Here is a 16701-nt window from a genome sequence, read left to right as displayed (position 1 = left end):
TCAACGCATAACCCTTGCAATGCAGGGCAAGCTGATAATGTGCCACTTTTCTGCTTGTATTATACTGTGTATGACGTGTGGTAATTTGTTTTAAACGTCCTCGCTCTCACATCTCCAGCCAGTCTCTCACCCACTCCTCACTCTTTCTTCAGGTGGCCTTGCTGCTGTCATCTACACTGATACTCTGCAGACCTTTGTCATGATTATTGGAGCAATCATTCTTACCATAACTGGTACGGCACATATATTTGCATTATTTATTTCTCATACACATACAGTAGTATGCATGCATGCATGCATGCATACTGTATATGCATACACATGAATACACCATTAAAGGGATAGTTCAAGACTTGAATTCATGGATATTTTTTAATAATTTGATGACTGGCAGCGGTTCCGGTAGGAGACACAAAGAGTCTCCTTTGTGTCTCCTACCGGAACCGCTGCCTACCGGCCCGCTGGTCAACAAAAACAAAACAAAATTTGGGTGAACTATCCCTTTAATGATTTGAGGATATAATTGTAATTATAGACAAGTCATTATTAATTGTCTATAATTGTGTATGTGTGTGTGGTTTACAGCCTTTAACGAGATCGGCGGCTACAGTAACCTGGAGAGTATGTATGCCAAGGCAGTGCCCAATAAGACCATTCCCAACAGCACGTGCCACCTGCCTCGTGAGGATGCCATGCACCTGTTCAGAGATGCCACCACCGGAGACCTGCCCTGGCCTGGTATGACGCTCGGACTCACTATACTGGCCACCTGGTACTGGTGCACTGACCAGGTACACACACACACACACACACACACACACACACACACACACACACACACACACACACACACACACACACACACACACACACACACACACACACACACACACACACACACACACACACACACACACACACACACACACACACACACACACACACACACACACACACACACACACACACAGAAATGCTGTACGTGTACACATTGAGTTAACCACTGGCTGACTGGAGGCCAGATAGTCCCTTGGTATGCAGATCCTGTCAACATGAGTTATGGAATAATGTTGTGCAAACACTTTTGAACTGAGAACAGGAATTTGTACAAACTGAAACGCTAAGAAGCTGTAAAGGGAAGAAGATCAGAGAGACGGCTTAGTTATGCAACATTACATTTTCTTTTTTATTTACAACATTCACTTTTGGTCCTGCACAACAATGTAAACATTGTTAATGTTCGTCCAGTAATTTCTTTTCCCCCTTTTCTTAAAAGATAGAGAAGCATGTGGATCTGGAATGACCTATGAAAAATTTCTGTACTATGATGCTTCATAATAATACACATATCTGAAACAAGGAAACAGTACATCTGCCATGGTGGTCGTCACAGACTGCTGCTGTCTGTTACAATCTGATAAAAGCAATCGCCATGTTAGTCCCGCCCCCCGACAATGCCAGTAGCCAATCACAGTGGTCCCCACAATCCTGAAACTAACCAGAGTAAGATAAACAAATAACCAGTTTCAGGGATGACGTCATCATTAAATACAGCAATAGCTAGCACTCCGAAGTGCTTCTGGTACGCGTCCGTGTGTGCTGTGTTTGTCCGTGCATATGAATTAAAAGTACCAGAAGGACTTTGGAGTGCTGGCTATTGCTTTATTTACTGTGAATCTTTGTGAGCCGTGCACCCGCAAACTGCACCATATACAGACTGAGAGTGCTCGTTTTTATTTTTCTATTATGACGTCATCATTACCTACACAGAATGAAATAAAAGATATCAAAGTGGTCTGCAGCCACAGAAATTCCCGGCGATGCCGTGAACCTGTTTTGTGATTGTGTTAACCCATGTCAGATCTTCGTACACACGTCCCCCCTTTCATTGTTCGCAATCGTGACATGTTTATTCAACATACCATAAACATTAACTAGGCGGTCGACCGATCCTTTGCATTCAAACAGTATAATATTAAATGAGACGTTCTCACAACCAACCCCTGATGGGTCTGTGTCATATCATCAAACAGTCCAGTTCATTAGCTCGTGTGCACTGAGCCTCCAAAGTCCAAAAGCTAGAACCTACGAACATGACTCCACACTAAAGAACTGTTCAACACGTCCTGAATGTTCAGTAACTTTACACCAACACAGTGTTCCCTCCGCTGGCCGTCAGGTGACCAAATCCACAAGGTTCAACAGCGTCGGGCCCGGGAACCACCAGCGGTCCTAATGGACCCTTTTACGGGTCTGTCATTCTTGAGAGTGTACAATGTACAATGGACCATTTGGTTCCATGTGTACACTCTCAGAGTTACAGACCCGTAAGGGTCCATTTGGACCCCCTGGTGGTCCCCGCACCTGACATTGGAGAAACAGTGACCCTAATCTAACTGGCATCCTTTTTAGACTGAGGTGCTTTCTTCTGTGACCCGCCTCCCGACGCGCGCGCCTTAAGGTGTTTCAGATTGGATAGTTTGGAGAAAGACACCCCCAGGACCCCCGTCTGATTGGCCGGTGGCTGTGGAGAGGCGTGGCCAGTCCTCCTGTCGCCTGGGCTGTGTGACTGTCTCCGTGGAGACCGCCCGCTACGCGTGTCCCTGCTGGGCGCCTGGCCGGCATCAGGCTGCAGGGTTTGACCCTGCTGCCAGTAACGGTGACCTCCGATCACGGGTCCGGATGCGCGCGTGGGGCGATGATAACTTCCTGGTTTGGCGATCACTACCGTAGCTCCTCTTGGCTTCCCGTCGCGACCCGGAGACCTCCCTGAGGACTGGAACAACTGCAGGAGGAGAAAGTAAAGAAATAAATAAACAAAAGGAAAGAGACATAAGAAAAGGGTTATTAAGGCCTACTCTGTGTGGATTTTGCATGTTCTCCCCGTGTCTCCTAGGGTAGTTAATACCCTCACAAAAACATGTAGTAATCCTGGTCGCTATACCGCCTCCCCCATGACAGCCGTGTTCCTTCCACGCGCTACGTCCTACCGGGGAAACTCCCCCCTGTCAGGTGACAAGAAGGTCAGTTGGCATGCATTGAAGGAGGCATGAGCTCGGCCCTGGCTCCTTAGTGGGCGGAGTGTAGTTCCCAGGATCACTTAGAAAATTGGCACCGGGTGAAAAAGGGTTACAAAAATCGTGGGATAAAAAAAAATAATAATAAAAGAAAAGGGTTATTATGGCGTGGCACTGTAGGGGCGCGGAGTCTAGAAGAGGGTCTGTATACCCTAATCTGCCTAAGTGTGTGACCATCTTGTGGACTTCACATAACGTCAGTGTACTAACGTAAATATCACTAGGATTAACTCTGTTAATAAACAAACAGCAGTGCTTAACGTACGTTCGTACAAAATGATTTGTTGGCATCACCAAAATAGAAGTTTGATGTGAAATAATCGCATCGTTTATTTGTGTCTCTCCTGGTGTGTAATATGATCTTAAACCACTGCCTGACCTAATCAGCACCAAGTAGGCCAGGAAGTAACACCCCAAATGTATTTTCAGTAAGTACTGTGTGTACTTCTTAAAACTTGTATTTTATACTGGAAGTCAATGGAGGTTTGATTGGGCTTAAACTTTGCCAAAATATGGAGATGTCTTACTGTAGTACTGACACCATAGATGACTGACATCATAGACAGGCCACATGAAGAGGCTATGTTATTAAACAGATTTTTCCTCGTCCAAGTGGGAGTCAATTCAGTTTCTCTTATCAACTCCACAAAAGCCATTTACGTTTGGAGAGAGAGGTTGATGTTATGTATAATACGATACGTCCCAGGTGCATCCACGTGATGTTTTTTTAATTTATTTATAGATGTCATGTATAATCATGAATAAATGAAATGTTTTATTTGCTTAGGTGATCGTCCAACGCTCCCTGTCTGCCAAGAACATGAGTCACGTGAAAGGAGCATCCATCCTGGCGTCCTATCTGAAGATGCTACCTTTCATTTTTATCATTCTCCCTGGCATGATCAGCCGAGCCCTCTATCCAGGTAGGGCATGTTCACTGTAGGCAGGCCACAGCCTGCCTTGGTTCAAATGGGTTTGTGTGTGTGTGTGTGTGTGTGTGTGTGTGTGTGTGTGTGTGTGTGTGTGTGTGTGTGTGTGTGTGTGTGTGTGTGTGTGTGTGTGTGTGTGTGTGTGTGTGTGTGTGTGTATGTGCCCGCATGCACACAAAAACAACTCACAAAAACCCCAACTCAGCAGTCAATAAAAGAAATCATCCTCAAAGCCAGTTATTATATAACAGGAGTGCCAACTTGCTCACCAAAGATCATTCTTGGGAACCTCTGCACTCACAAAATTAATGTACACACTGCTATCTTATCAAATGGGATAACAGGACTTAAAAAGACCACACCAGTTTTACTGCATGTTAAGCCCATTGACTACAAGTCATGTAAGGTATACGTTACTGATTTTCCAAAGCATATCAGTTGGTTTTAACCACATGAACCCTGGCATCCCTCCCTATTCCAACATTTTTGCTAAAATATCGGGTTTACAAACTCACAACACGTTGCATTTGCAACACGTTGTGAGCTTGTAGATCAGCTATTTACGGCAAAGGGATTGTGTATTGAAGGAAAAGGAGTGGACCTAAAACAGAGCCCTGGGGCTCCCCTGTCAGCTAAGTAGGATTTAATTGGATTCTGACAACTTGTCATGCAGAGACTTGAAACTTCCAAGAAATGTAAATCCAACACAGTGAACTTGATATCGCCTTTATTTTTTGGCAGTTATGTTGTCAGCATTGCAATGAATGCAGTTGAAAGTGCATATTGTTGATTCAAAAACTCTATTCTAAAATGATATTTCTGGTTTTATGAACAAATTTAAACCATGACTTATTCATGCCAACGTGAATATTAGCCGGAGCAGATTATTTTAGCGTGGGTTTATCACCTTAAGGGGGAATCTGGTAATTATTAAAAAATCTAAGAAACTGTGGTATGGTTTGGAAAATTGTCGGCAGTAATGCCGAGTATACATGACTTGTTGTCAAAGAGGTTTTTCTACTATGACGGATTTTGAAATCCCTGAAGCTGCCTTTTGTAATTTATAGCGTACTCCGTACTGTGATTTAAAGTGATCTCTTATGTTTTCTTTATTACATTTTTATGGGATCGCTACACATGAAGACATTTTTATGGAGACAAGTCTGATATGGATCGTATTATTAAGACAGAAAGAAAGATCACTGGCGTACAGCTCTCATCTGTTGACTCCTTGTACTGTGAGAGAATTATCTAGGAAATCTTATAGGAATCTTATCCACCTGTTTCCTAGGCTTTTCACTGTGTTCCACTTCCTGTCTTTTGATCCAATGAAACCGGTCAGATGACTAATGATATCCAATGAAATCCGACAGGAAGTGGAAAACACACAGCCTAGGAAACAGGTGAATAGGAATATTCAGGATGAACACCACCATCCAGGTATTGAGTAGGTTACATAAATGTTTTACCCAGCGCAGGTAATACAGCTTCATCCATATACACACCAGTCGATTCAGTGATGAGACCATTGCATGCAAGTCAACGCTACTCTGAAAGTGTCTTGAATAGACGGGGTGTGTACATTTTTAACTGCCTATTTTTGGTATATTATATTAATATTGTTACATGTATTAGAGACACCCAAAAGTATATGTACATGCCTGTGTGTATGGTCCTTTAACTCAGTGGTTCTCCCATTCTTTTCATGTCAAGGACCCCCAAATTGTTTTTGGCCATGGACCCCCATTTGAAAGCATTTTGTGCCGGGAGACACAATATTTGTGCTGTTAAAATGTTTCAAAAGAATATTCCAAATGTTTCAAATAGTTTCACGATTCTTTGAAAATAGCTGATGCATACAGTATAGGGTTAAATTGGGTTAAACTGTCTTTGATGCTATGTTAACTCATTTTACTGGGGACCACCTGGAACCCCCCTCACGGACCCCACTTTGAGAACCACTGCTTTATCCCATTAAAACCGGGAATCTGTGTCTGTGTGTAGATTTTAGCTATATATATATATATATATATATATATATATATATATATATATATATATATATTTGGGGGGGGACCCTGGCACAAAACATTTTAAGATGGGGGTCTGCGTCAAAATTCATATCATTTTGGGGGTCCTGGGCACGAAAAGGTTTGAGAACTACTTAAAGGTGTAGTGAAATGAAAAATATGTTTTTCACACTTTTAGAGCATATCCGTGGTCATCATATGGGCACACCTAACAATAGATGCCCAAAAAAATGGAAAAAACCCATTTTTGTGTATTTTTATATCTAAAGCCCCTAAAAAGCCAATCTTAATTACTTCCTGTAAACGAAAACGTGCTGCGTGATGACATCAGACAGCCTTCATGAATATAAAAGAATCTTGATTACGTGCACCTGTTTGATTCCCATAGCTGCACGTTCTTCAAACACAGCTGGTTTTAATTACAGAGATACTCCGTTTTGAATCTCATTGAAGATGAGTGTATTACTCATTTTAAACTTCATCTGCACACTAAAATATGTATCTGAAAACATTATAGGTTAGAACTAAGCCAGGTAGTAGCAAACGCGCTTCACTGGCCGTCTCTCTCTCACTTGTAAACAAACACTAGCCGTGTTGCCCACGGCTGAAGTGATTGAGATCCAACGTCCCATAGCCTGAAGGGATGGGACCTTCTGATTGGTTTAGAGTCGTTGAGCCGGCGTTTCAGGCTGAACCTTCAAAATAAAATGACCGAAAATGTCACTTCAGTGCGTCTTTAAGGCATTTGTGGAATCGGCCTCCCCACGTTCTGCTTCCCACTCACTACTTTACAACTGACGAGCATGAAGGACAGGAAACCACTTCAGTTCGAGGCGAGCCTCACCTGTCCTATGTGCCTGTGTGGTGACGGGTACGACTTCTGACGGAGCTGCCGTGACTCGAGGAGGAGAGCGTTGCTGTCTTCCTCTGACTGCTGGGGGTCCCGGAGGTCCACCATGCTCTGGGACAGACGGGCCATCAGGTTGACCCCGTCGCCTAGTGCCCGATGTGCCCGGCCCGATCCCGTAGTCGTGACTCCATTGGCCAGAGGGTCGCTACTAACTAGAGGATCACTAGAGTCCGATTGGCTGCAGTCGTAGAACTCCTCCTCCGACGAGGGGTTGTCGTTGGCTGTGCGGTCACATATTACTTTGGTACTGTCTAGACTGCCCTCGTCAAAACTGCCATCGTCCTTGGTGTCCTCCATTGATAGACGGACACGCCCATGGGTCGCATTTTCATCTTCCTGGCTTTGTACCGTTGTTGTGTCTGATTGGTCCTTTTTAATCAGGGTGACCTGTGGTGGTTGGCCGGACTGCTCTGAGGGGGCGGAGTCTATGACCAACTTCAGGGTGCGGGGTTTGGGGATCGGGGGCGCAGGAGGACGGTCAGCGGCAAGTGTCTCTGGAGTGTGTTTAGCAGTGTCTCTGGGCTGTGAAGTACTAGTGTCTTTATCTTGGGCTTTGTTGGCGTGTGGCTCGTGTTTGTGTGTGTCCTCCTTGGCTTGAGATGTACTGCTGGGCTGTTGAGATGGTCTACTGGAATCTCTCTCATCGGTGTGTTCTATGTCAGAAGAATCCGTACGCTGCTGCTGCTGCTGAGTGGGCTGCGTGTTAGACGTGGCGAGGGGAACCGAGGCGTCCGTACCTGTGTTCTCAGAGGTGTTTGTACCTGCGGGATGTGCGGCGCCCTCCTCTGCTGTGTTTTTGTCACTCGGTGTGGGTGCTGCTGTGAAAGGTGAACTGAAGCGTATGGCCTGGCTGACGTCGAACCTCTCCGACCTCTGGAGGTGAACCTGAAACGCCCGCTTTTCGTCCCTGATGTTAATAAAGCCAATCACGTCTTTGGGCGGGTCCGGATCCGGCCAGATGGGCAGGTAGGGGATCAAGTACGCTTTCTCCAGATGGGCTAATCCGGGATGCAGGGGCGGAGCTTCCACCCGCTCTTTGACCCGCTCTTTGGGGAATTTGAGCCCGGCGGGATTATTCTTGTTGCTGGAGTTCCGGTCAGACGAGGTGGTGCTGGCGTGGTTTCCTGAGGTGACCAGGGCGTACTTGGGATTGATGAATTTCCTGGCGATGCTGGCTGGCACCGGCGTGGGAGCCACGTGGGGCACGGGGTCAAGGACGGGCTCGTCGACCACCGAGACCTTGGAGAGAGACACGCCCCGGGACGTCAAGTAGAGGTCGCGGAACTGCGTGTCAAACGTCTCCGTCGCCTGCCCCGTTACCACGGTGATGAGGTTACGGTCCAGACGAGACGAGGACCACGTGAAGCTGGGGAGAAAAAAACCCAACACAGACATGAATGCACTCTCATTAGGGATCGCTTGCGATTATGAAAAAGCATGGGGCTACTTACTCACTAAAGACAAAAGGCAGATATTTGTGTGTGTTTTGGCCAGTACATGGGAAATTGGCTCAGGATTAGTGTAAAGAGAGAGGTGTGTGTGTGTGCGTGTGTGTGCGTGTGCGTGTGCGTGTGCGTGTGTGCGCGTGTGTGTGCGTGTGCGCGTGTGCGTGTGCGCGGGGTACAAGCATGCGCAAAGCAGAGGCATAAATGTAGTTCTGTGGAGCAGTGGTTCTCAAACTTTTTCATGCCAAGGACCCCCAAATTGACACTTATTAGCCCGCAGACCCCCATTTGAAAAGATATGCCAGGGACCCCCATAAGAGAAGATTTTTTAGCTCTAGCAGTGATTCTCAACCTTTTTCATTTCAAGGACCCCCAGTTTGACATGCATTATTAGGCTACGGATCCCCCATTTAATGGCATTTCTATCTCTGGGACCCCAATTTATATTGTAAAATCGATGTTTATTTAACTCTGAGAACTCAGAGTTACAGACCCACAAGGGTCCATTTGGTTCTTAACTATCCATCATATAGCTGGGGACCCCCTGGAACTCCCTCAAGGACCCCTGGGGGTCCCCGGACCCCACTTTGAGAACCAATGCTGTGGAGAACCCTATAGAAGCAATGTTCACCTACCTGTATGATCCAGAGATGGCTTTGTCTCCGTCCACCAGCAGAAACCTCTGGCTCAGAGACCCACGCACCTTCACAGCTGACCGCGTGCAGAACTCCACACCGCCACAACTGCGCACACGCAGGTTCTACATGCACAATACACACACAATGATACCCACAGTCAATGCTCACACTCTGTCAATGCTATTCAAAAACTGCCTCTATGGGATTAAGGCCTGAAGACACTGAGGATTTCAACAGAAAGAATAAACATGGCAAATGGGATGAATTTACTTGTCTTTAAAAGACAAGAGGTTCTCCATTCAAACCACAGTAACCTCATGTTTGCTGACTATACACGTCCGAACACGGAGTGTGTGTTTGTGTGTGTGTGCGTATGACACACCCTGCGGTATTTGTCTTTGGCCCTGTGATAAGGGTGTGGTTCCAGGCCGAGCGTTGCCTCGTGGGTGATTTTTTTTTATGCTCAGTAGCAAATCTCACAGATTCTCACAGATAGTAGTTGCATTGTATGGAAAGATGAGCTTGTTCTTTCAAGGACCTCGGTCATTGAATCATTTTGCAGGCTAAATTCAAACTGGAACACATTATTATTTCATAACCAGATTTTAAAAGGCACATAATGGATACGCTGTCCATGTCCTGCTTATATTTTTAAACCCTGTGGTTCTAATGGTGTACTGTACTTATTTTGTTGCACTCTTTTGTTATAGTTGCTTGTTTGTTGTTTTTTTATACTGTTTTGGCACTGTCTTGGCCAGGTCTCATTGAGAACTTGAATCTCAATGTAAATATATATATATATCTCACATGAGTCATCCAGAGTCATGCAGACTGGGGATTTGCGAGATAAATGAAGGGGGGTACATCTGAGGGCAGCAAAGATGGAGACATAAAAGACTATATCCAGTCAGTGGTAGCAAGATTGTGTCTTAATTGTTATCTTTGAGGACTCCCAAAGAGGGACAGGAAATAAACGTTTGACTGGAAACAGGGTATGTGTACTTGTGCGCACTCGCATGTGGTGAGTCTAATTGCCTGCAGGACAGACTGGAATGTGCTTAGTAATGTATCTTTTTGCCCCGCAGATTAAAATAGCAGCTAACCTCACTGGTTCAGTTTAGTGACAAATGGCTCTGAAATCATAACTGCTACCAGGTACATGTTTTATGGTTTAAAAGTGAAACATGCTAGTGCTTGTCTGTTATTGAGCGTTGTTGGTTTGCTCAAGAGACAGTTCACACCTCTCTTGCTTGCCAAAACATACAGTACATCACCCAGGTGTGAGTGTGTGCGTTTAATTACCTTTAGGTGTCCACGGTGCATATCAGCTCTGCCACACATAGACAGGAAACAAGGCACGGACGCCGTGTCGATGATGATGTAAACGGGAACTCTGCGTTTGTAGGATGCGTCCAGCAGGTCTCTGAAGATATCCACATCTGTAAATGCATCCATCACCACGGCTATCACCTGCATGCACGCACACACACACACGCACGCACGCACGCACAGACACAGACAGAGACAGAGACAGAGACAGAGACAGAGACAGACACACACACACACACACACACACACACACACACACACATACACACACACACACACACACACACACACACACACACACACACACACACACACACACACACACACACACACACACACACACACACACGCACACACCGAAAGAAAGAGACATAGGAGAGCAAAACCAGTGTTAGTGTTTCCTAATGAGTGGGAGGGTATAATTAAACTGCTCTTATCAACTCCCATCAAAGCCATTTAACATTTTCCGTGGATGGAAGCCAGCCTCTCAGGCTAAGTGCACAAACAAAAAGCAGCAACAACACAATCTGTCTCATATTAGGGAGAATAAATGATATAACAAGGTAGGTTTATTTGTAAAGCCCATTTCATACACAAGGGAAATTCAAGATGCTTTACATAAGGCATCAAATGCATTTAAAAGCTTAAAAGATAGAAATAGCAATTATAAGATAAAAGAAAAAGAAAACGCGTATAAGCTGAAATTTGTAAGAAGAAATGTTTTCTCAGGAAAAGGCAGTGGAGAGAACATAAAAGGTGTTGTTAACCTGGATTTAAAAGTTGTTTGTTCCAAGTCCAACTAATTATGTGTGGCACAATAAACGCTGCCTAAGCATGTTTTGTTTTAACTCGGGGCACAGTTAGTAGGCCGACTCCTGAACAACCTAACACTTCTCGAGGGTTAATGATGTAAAAGTCAAGTCAGAGATGTATTTTGTCGCTAAGTGTGACTCACTGGAAGCCAGTGCAGGGTGCTGAGAGTGAGACTTGGGTTGTCATGTGTTCAAATGTCTTTAGTTCTACAGTAGTTAGATCTCTATCTCTATCAGCTGTATTCTGAACGAGCTGTAGCTGTCTGATGAGACCTGAGAGAAGACCACAGTAGTCTAACCTGTTGGAAATAAAGGCATGGATATGTTTAAGTCTTGCTTAGACATTAAATCCTCTAATTCTATATATTTCAAAAAATATAAGATGATAGGCTGACTTTGTTATTGACTTGATGTGGCGATTACAATTTCGATATGAATCTATAGTTACTCCAAGATTAATGGCTTGAGGCGCTCGGGTGGCGCAGTGGTGAAGTCCCTGCCCACCACCACGGAGGTTGTGGGTTCGAATCCACATAGTTCATCTGGCTTTGTTGGGCATCTATGCAAACACACGCAGAGGCATCTGCCAGCAGGGAGTGTCGGGCGGGAGGAGTAGGACAAAGGCCCTACGTCCTCCCGTTGGGGGCTCCTCACTTGCAGGCGAGTCAGAAGGATACAACACAGAAATGTGTGCAGGGAGGAATTAGTTGGCATAATGACTAAATTGAAGGGGGTAAAAAACAATTGGCTACTCTAAAAAAGAAAAGATTACTGGCTTGGCCTTTAGCCTTCAAAGACAGAGAGTCAAGGTACTGTATTTCAGCATTTCTTCCTTGGTACAACATTGTAGTAGCTGTATGTGTATAGTATGCTACTAGTAAAGTCCTGTGTTGTAACTCCAAGAGAGTACAAAAGGAACAAAATGGACCTCAACATTTGGCCCATTTGGTTCCATTTGCAAACTCTCAGAGCTAAATTAACTCTTCACAGTGTCTGGGTAGCTGTTGAAAGCAGTGGTTCCCAAACTTTTTAGCTCGAACCCCAAAAGAGAAATGTGATGTTTCCCCGGGACCAAAACTAGTGAAAATAGCCGATCTGCAAGCTCATAACATTTCGTGATGCGACTTGTGTACTTGTAAATCTGTTATTTTCACTACTTCTTAAAAATAGTTTTTCCTCCTTTAATGAATGGATTTCGTTTAATGTTTAAACAGAGGGTCCTGACCCTCTGTTTGGGAAACAGTTGTATAAAGTGACTGCTAGGAACAGAGTGGTGCAGACAGAGGTGTGAAGTGGGTGTCTTGCTTGGATCATGCTGAACCCTAGACAACCAGTGGCAAGTTTGTGATTCTTTACACAGCCCTGTGTATTCTCTCAGCTCCCTTGTCAAGGGCCCCAGTGTGAAGCATACAGCAACTAGGGCGGCGAGTTCAGGTTATTTAACGGTTGCACATAAATCAAGTCATATTATTCATCTGTTGCACTGCTGGTGGCTTTAAATGTTAAGCATCGGATGTGCCAGTGAAGACAGTGAATAATACAAGCACATGGGTGTGTGACTGTGTGAGGCATGATGACTAATACAGCATTAAGCCACTCCACAGTATTTCACTCACCTATCCCCACTCACCATACCTATAGCTGTATCCGTTCTGGCATTTGGACAAATCTAGACATGTACGTATGTGACTGTGTATGTATGTGTGTGTCTAGGGTGGCTGGGCACTATATAGGTGGGGTAGGTGAAGGATAAAGAAAGAGACAAAAAGAGAGTGATGTAAGCACATTGAGCATCCAGTGATGTCAGAGGATATTCATATTTGTTTTGTTTTTGTCGCATTCCTAAGCCAATAATTTGGCCCGGTAGGCAGCGGTTCCGGTTGGAAATACAAAGGAGACTCTTTGTGTCTCCTACCGGAACCGCTGCCGGTCATCAAATTATTGTCTTAGGAATGTGACAAAAACAAAAAAAATATCCATGAATTCAAGTCTCCATATGGGGTGACTAATCGATAGAAAATAAGTCATTTTGAGGGTGAACTATCCCTTTAAAGGAGCGCAACTCATGAGAAACTGTGAAAGTCACCTGAGGAAATTATTAAAGGAAAGGAAGGGAAACAAAGAGGCTCAGGTTGTGAACATGATCTCTACAGAGCAGCATTGTTTACACCAGGGGAACAAGCAAACAAAACAACTAGGCTATCACTTCATCGATTCACTTTCACCATCATCATCACCAACCCAACCATCGCATAATTTACCTCAGTGGTTCTCAAACTTTTTCGTGTCAAGGATCCCCAAAATGATATGTATTTGGCCGCGGACCTCCATCTCAAAATGTTTTGTTCCAGGGACCCCCCAGAAGCAAAGATTTGAGTTACAAATGTTCGCTTCAAAAATATATATATATTCAAAGGTTTGCACCAAATGTTCACGATTTTTCAAAAATAGCAGATCTACAAGCTCATATCGCGGCACTCGGTGCCGCGATATGAGCTTGTAGATCTGCTATTTTTGAATAGCCAAAGTATAAAAGGTTAAAGTGGTTAAAATGATTGTGACGCTATATTAACACATTTTGCTGGGGACCCCCTGGAACCCCCCCAAGGACCCTTGGCCTTGGGGGTCCCTTGGGGGTCCCTGAACCAATGATTTACCTACCCTCTGAGCGTTGGCGATGCTCTTGCGGACCACCTCCTTGATGTGCGTGTGGGTGCCCCCCTCGGTCGGGGGCTGCGTGTGCACGGTGACTCGCGTCACCCCTCGGTACGAGCTGGCCTCTGGCCAGCCCAGGTCCAGCTCGGCCACCGAGGCCTCGGACCGGTCCGGCCAGTACTGCAGGGACACCGGGCCGTCCCCGTCGTCCCCTGCGTTCCCCCCCGGGGTCGTGGGGGTCCCTGGGGTCGTGGGGGTCACCGGGGTCGTGGAGGCTCCTCCTCCTGCCGTCTCTGTCTTCAGCTGCTGCTGCTGGCAGTGGTGGAAAGTAACTTAAGTACATTTTTTATTTTTACTTTACTGGAGTATTTCCAGTTTTCAGTACTTTTACGTATACTGCACTACATCTCAGAGGCAACTATTGTACTTTTACTCCACTACAATTATATGAAAACTTTAGTTACTAGTTTGTAGATTTTGATTATTATTACATAATACACTAAAAACATTTCAGCCCTATATATATGTTTGGCCATTTGAAAATAGCAGACCTACAAGCTCACAATGCCTCGCAATGAGCTTGCAGATCTGCTATTTTCAAACGGTTCTTTTTTATACATTTTGAAAATGGGACATTCTCCATAATGAGTACTTTCTACCTTTGGTACCATTTTGATACCAATACTTTTGTACTTTTACTCAAATTTAGAATTCCTTAGACGTTTTACTTAACAGAGTATATTTCTACATTGCAGTATTGATAGAGTAGGCTACCTTTTCCACCACTGGCTGCTGGACCTGGTGCTCGAACCCGGGCCGGTAGGCCTCGGCCGTGCGCGCCAGACGCTCCAGCTCCGGGTCGGATAGGAAGCCTCGGACCTCATGCTCTCTGAGATGTTCGCGGAACGCGTCCCTCCCCCTGGAGATGAGCGCCTCCAGGGCCAGCCTCTGAGCCTCGCTGTAGAAGAACTCCGGCTTGCTCTCGCTGACCCTCCAGTTGACGTGGTCGTCGTGCAGACACTGGACCTGGGACAGCGCCATAGTGGTATATAGTTAACCGTTATACCCCCCAAAAAAACTCCACCGGGCAGTAAACAGTTAACTTGGTGGGGCCACCCTCCCTGACCCAGTTTCCACTAGTGGGTCAAATGTGTCGAACCCTGGAAAAAGAAGCCATAGTGCTTTCTTCTTGGGTTTAATCCTGTTAGCATCCTTTTGGAATAGAACTGTACTTTCTGTGCCTTTTATTTGCAATACAAACTGTTAATAAAAGTATTCATTCAATCAATGAGTTGTTCTTATACGGCCCATGTTGTTGTCAAGGAGATCCCAGTGCGATCCGGTTCTGTGGCTGAAAGTGGATCCCGATGATCTCCTCTCTCTGATGGGGAGAACTTTCATCTAAAGAGCCTCTTTTGTTGTTTCTGCTGCGTTCCTCTCTCACACACAGATCCTGTCTTCTTGGTAGAGGCTCAGCCCAGAGCTCAGATTACACACACATTCACGACACATAAACACACGCACGCATTCGCGCGCACGCTGCACACACACCCGAACAGACAGCTCAGGTGAGGGCGGATCCGCAGGAACAAAGCTGGGTGTCCCACCCGGTGCCACGCCTGACAAACGTCACGTGAAGACAGACAGAGCCAGCTGCTGGAACCCGGTTCAACTCCTCTCAAGAGCAAGAGAAAAGAATGATCTCAATGTCTCTCTATGTCTGCCAGTTATTAGTCAAACAAAAGAGGAACTTCAGACAGGATACGCGTCCTTAATCCATCAGAATGTGACTGAGTAGAAGTTTACTTTTCCTGCTGTCTGTAATCCACTGACATGTAAAAACGCAGATCGCTGTGCAAAGTCCACGTTTCCTAGAGAGACAGACTAACGCGAAACTTTCCCTTTTTCTCCAAAGCGTCTCCGCTATAAAAGTTTTCTCTTGCGTTCCACAAGCTGAGCGCGTCGTTGCTGTGCTGAGCCTGACAGTCTGGTCCTCAGTCCTCACACAGAGACGTGTGACCCACAGAGAGAAAGGCTCGGTTAACGGAAGCTTCGTTCACCGGGGGCTGGAAGGAGGAGTGTCCGGTTGCTGGTCAACACACTCCTCCCTCCTGGCAAAGAGGGAGAAGAGAGAGAGAATTACAGCAACTTGTCTCAGTTTTGTTAAAACACCATTAACCTACGGATTTCAGACCAAAAAAAAGGTGTTTTTTTTCAATGAAGGAATTTCTTGTAGGAAATGTAATTTTAAATGCCAAACAGGCATTTTAACCTGAATAATTCATACATTGCAGAGTGACTGTGACAGTAGTTGTAATACCATAGTAATAATAATAATAGTTATAGCTACACTTTATTTGTATAGCACCTTTCCAAAACAAGGTTTACACATTTACAATTTGGTTTACAGGGAAAACAAACATAACATCATCATGAAAGTGCTCATCGTAAAACAGAAAAATAAACAAAATGTACTTTTTAAAAAAACTAATTTTAACAACTTTTATGTATTTTGAAAGTTTTTAACAACTTTTAAGTAATTCTTTAGTGGTTTAATAACTTTGAAGTATTTTTACAAATTTTATGCACTTTTAAGTATTTTTACACATTTTATGCACTTTTAATTATTTTTACTCATTTTATTTGAGTTAGTTTTAGTTTTTGTCGCTCCCCAGCGAGGCGGACCACTCGGCCCACTCGGTGACAGACTACAGCAGTAGTTACAGTGTAGGCAAAAAACAGTTACAATGACGGCGGCGCGCTGTCTTGAGCAACGAGAGGCACCACTGAGCGAGCTGCAGGTGAGCGAGTCGCTGTGCCGAACGTTGCGAAGGCCTTGCCAGCACCGAGCACTATTTTCCATCACGGAGGAAAGC

At 45.0% G+C, this 16701-nt stretch overlaps 2 protein-coding genes across 6 annotated transcripts in view; one reads left to right on the top strand and one right to left on the bottom strand.

The window, feature by feature from the left end:
• The window catches only part of slc5a10 (solute carrier family 5 member 10), a gene marked incomplete at its 5' end in the record, with an annotated part of 32258 nt that overhangs the window by 6544 nt on the left and 9013 nt on the right, over positions 1-16701 (top strand). The window contains 3 exons of the mRNA XM_084085835.1: positions 153-233; positions 586-791; positions 3865-4000. Coding sequence (XP_083941961.1) covers positions 153-233; positions 586-791; positions 3865-4000 — 423 coding nt within the window. The remainder of the gene's footprint in view (positions 1-152; positions 234-585; positions 792-3864; positions 4001-16701) is intronic.
• Positions 1163-15835, bottom strand: fam83gb (family with sequence similarity 83 member Gb). Of its 5 annotated transcripts, none has more exons than XM_084085749.1 (6): positions 14600-15835; positions 13832-14137; positions 10332-10499; positions 9027-9151; positions 6881-8312; positions 1163-2785 (listed from the first exon to the last, which is right to left on the bottom strand). In XM_084085749.1, the coding sequence occupies exons 1-6, from the start codon at positions 14864-14866 to the stop codon at positions 2393-2395; spliced, it is 2691 nt and encodes an 896-aa protein (XP_083941875.1). In that variant the 5' UTR covers positions 14867-15835; the 3' UTR covers positions 1163-2392. The 5 variants fall into 5 exon arrangements, with proteins under 5 accessions (XP_083941875.1, XP_083941876.1, XP_083941877.1 ...); XM_084085750.1 differs by having other exon boundaries at positions 13832-14134; XM_084085751.1 differs by having other exon boundaries at positions 13832-14131.

The sequence above is a fragment of the Gymnoscopelus microlampas genome, assembly GCF_963454915.1.
Source record: "Gymnoscopelus microlampas genome assembly, chromosome: 2".
Lineage (NCBI taxonomy): Eukaryota > Metazoa > Chordata > Actinopteri > Myctophiformes > Myctophidae > Gymnoscopelus > Gymnoscopelus microlampas.
Note: the sequence above shows the minus strand (reverse complement) of the source record. Positions and strands in the feature narration are given on the sequence as shown.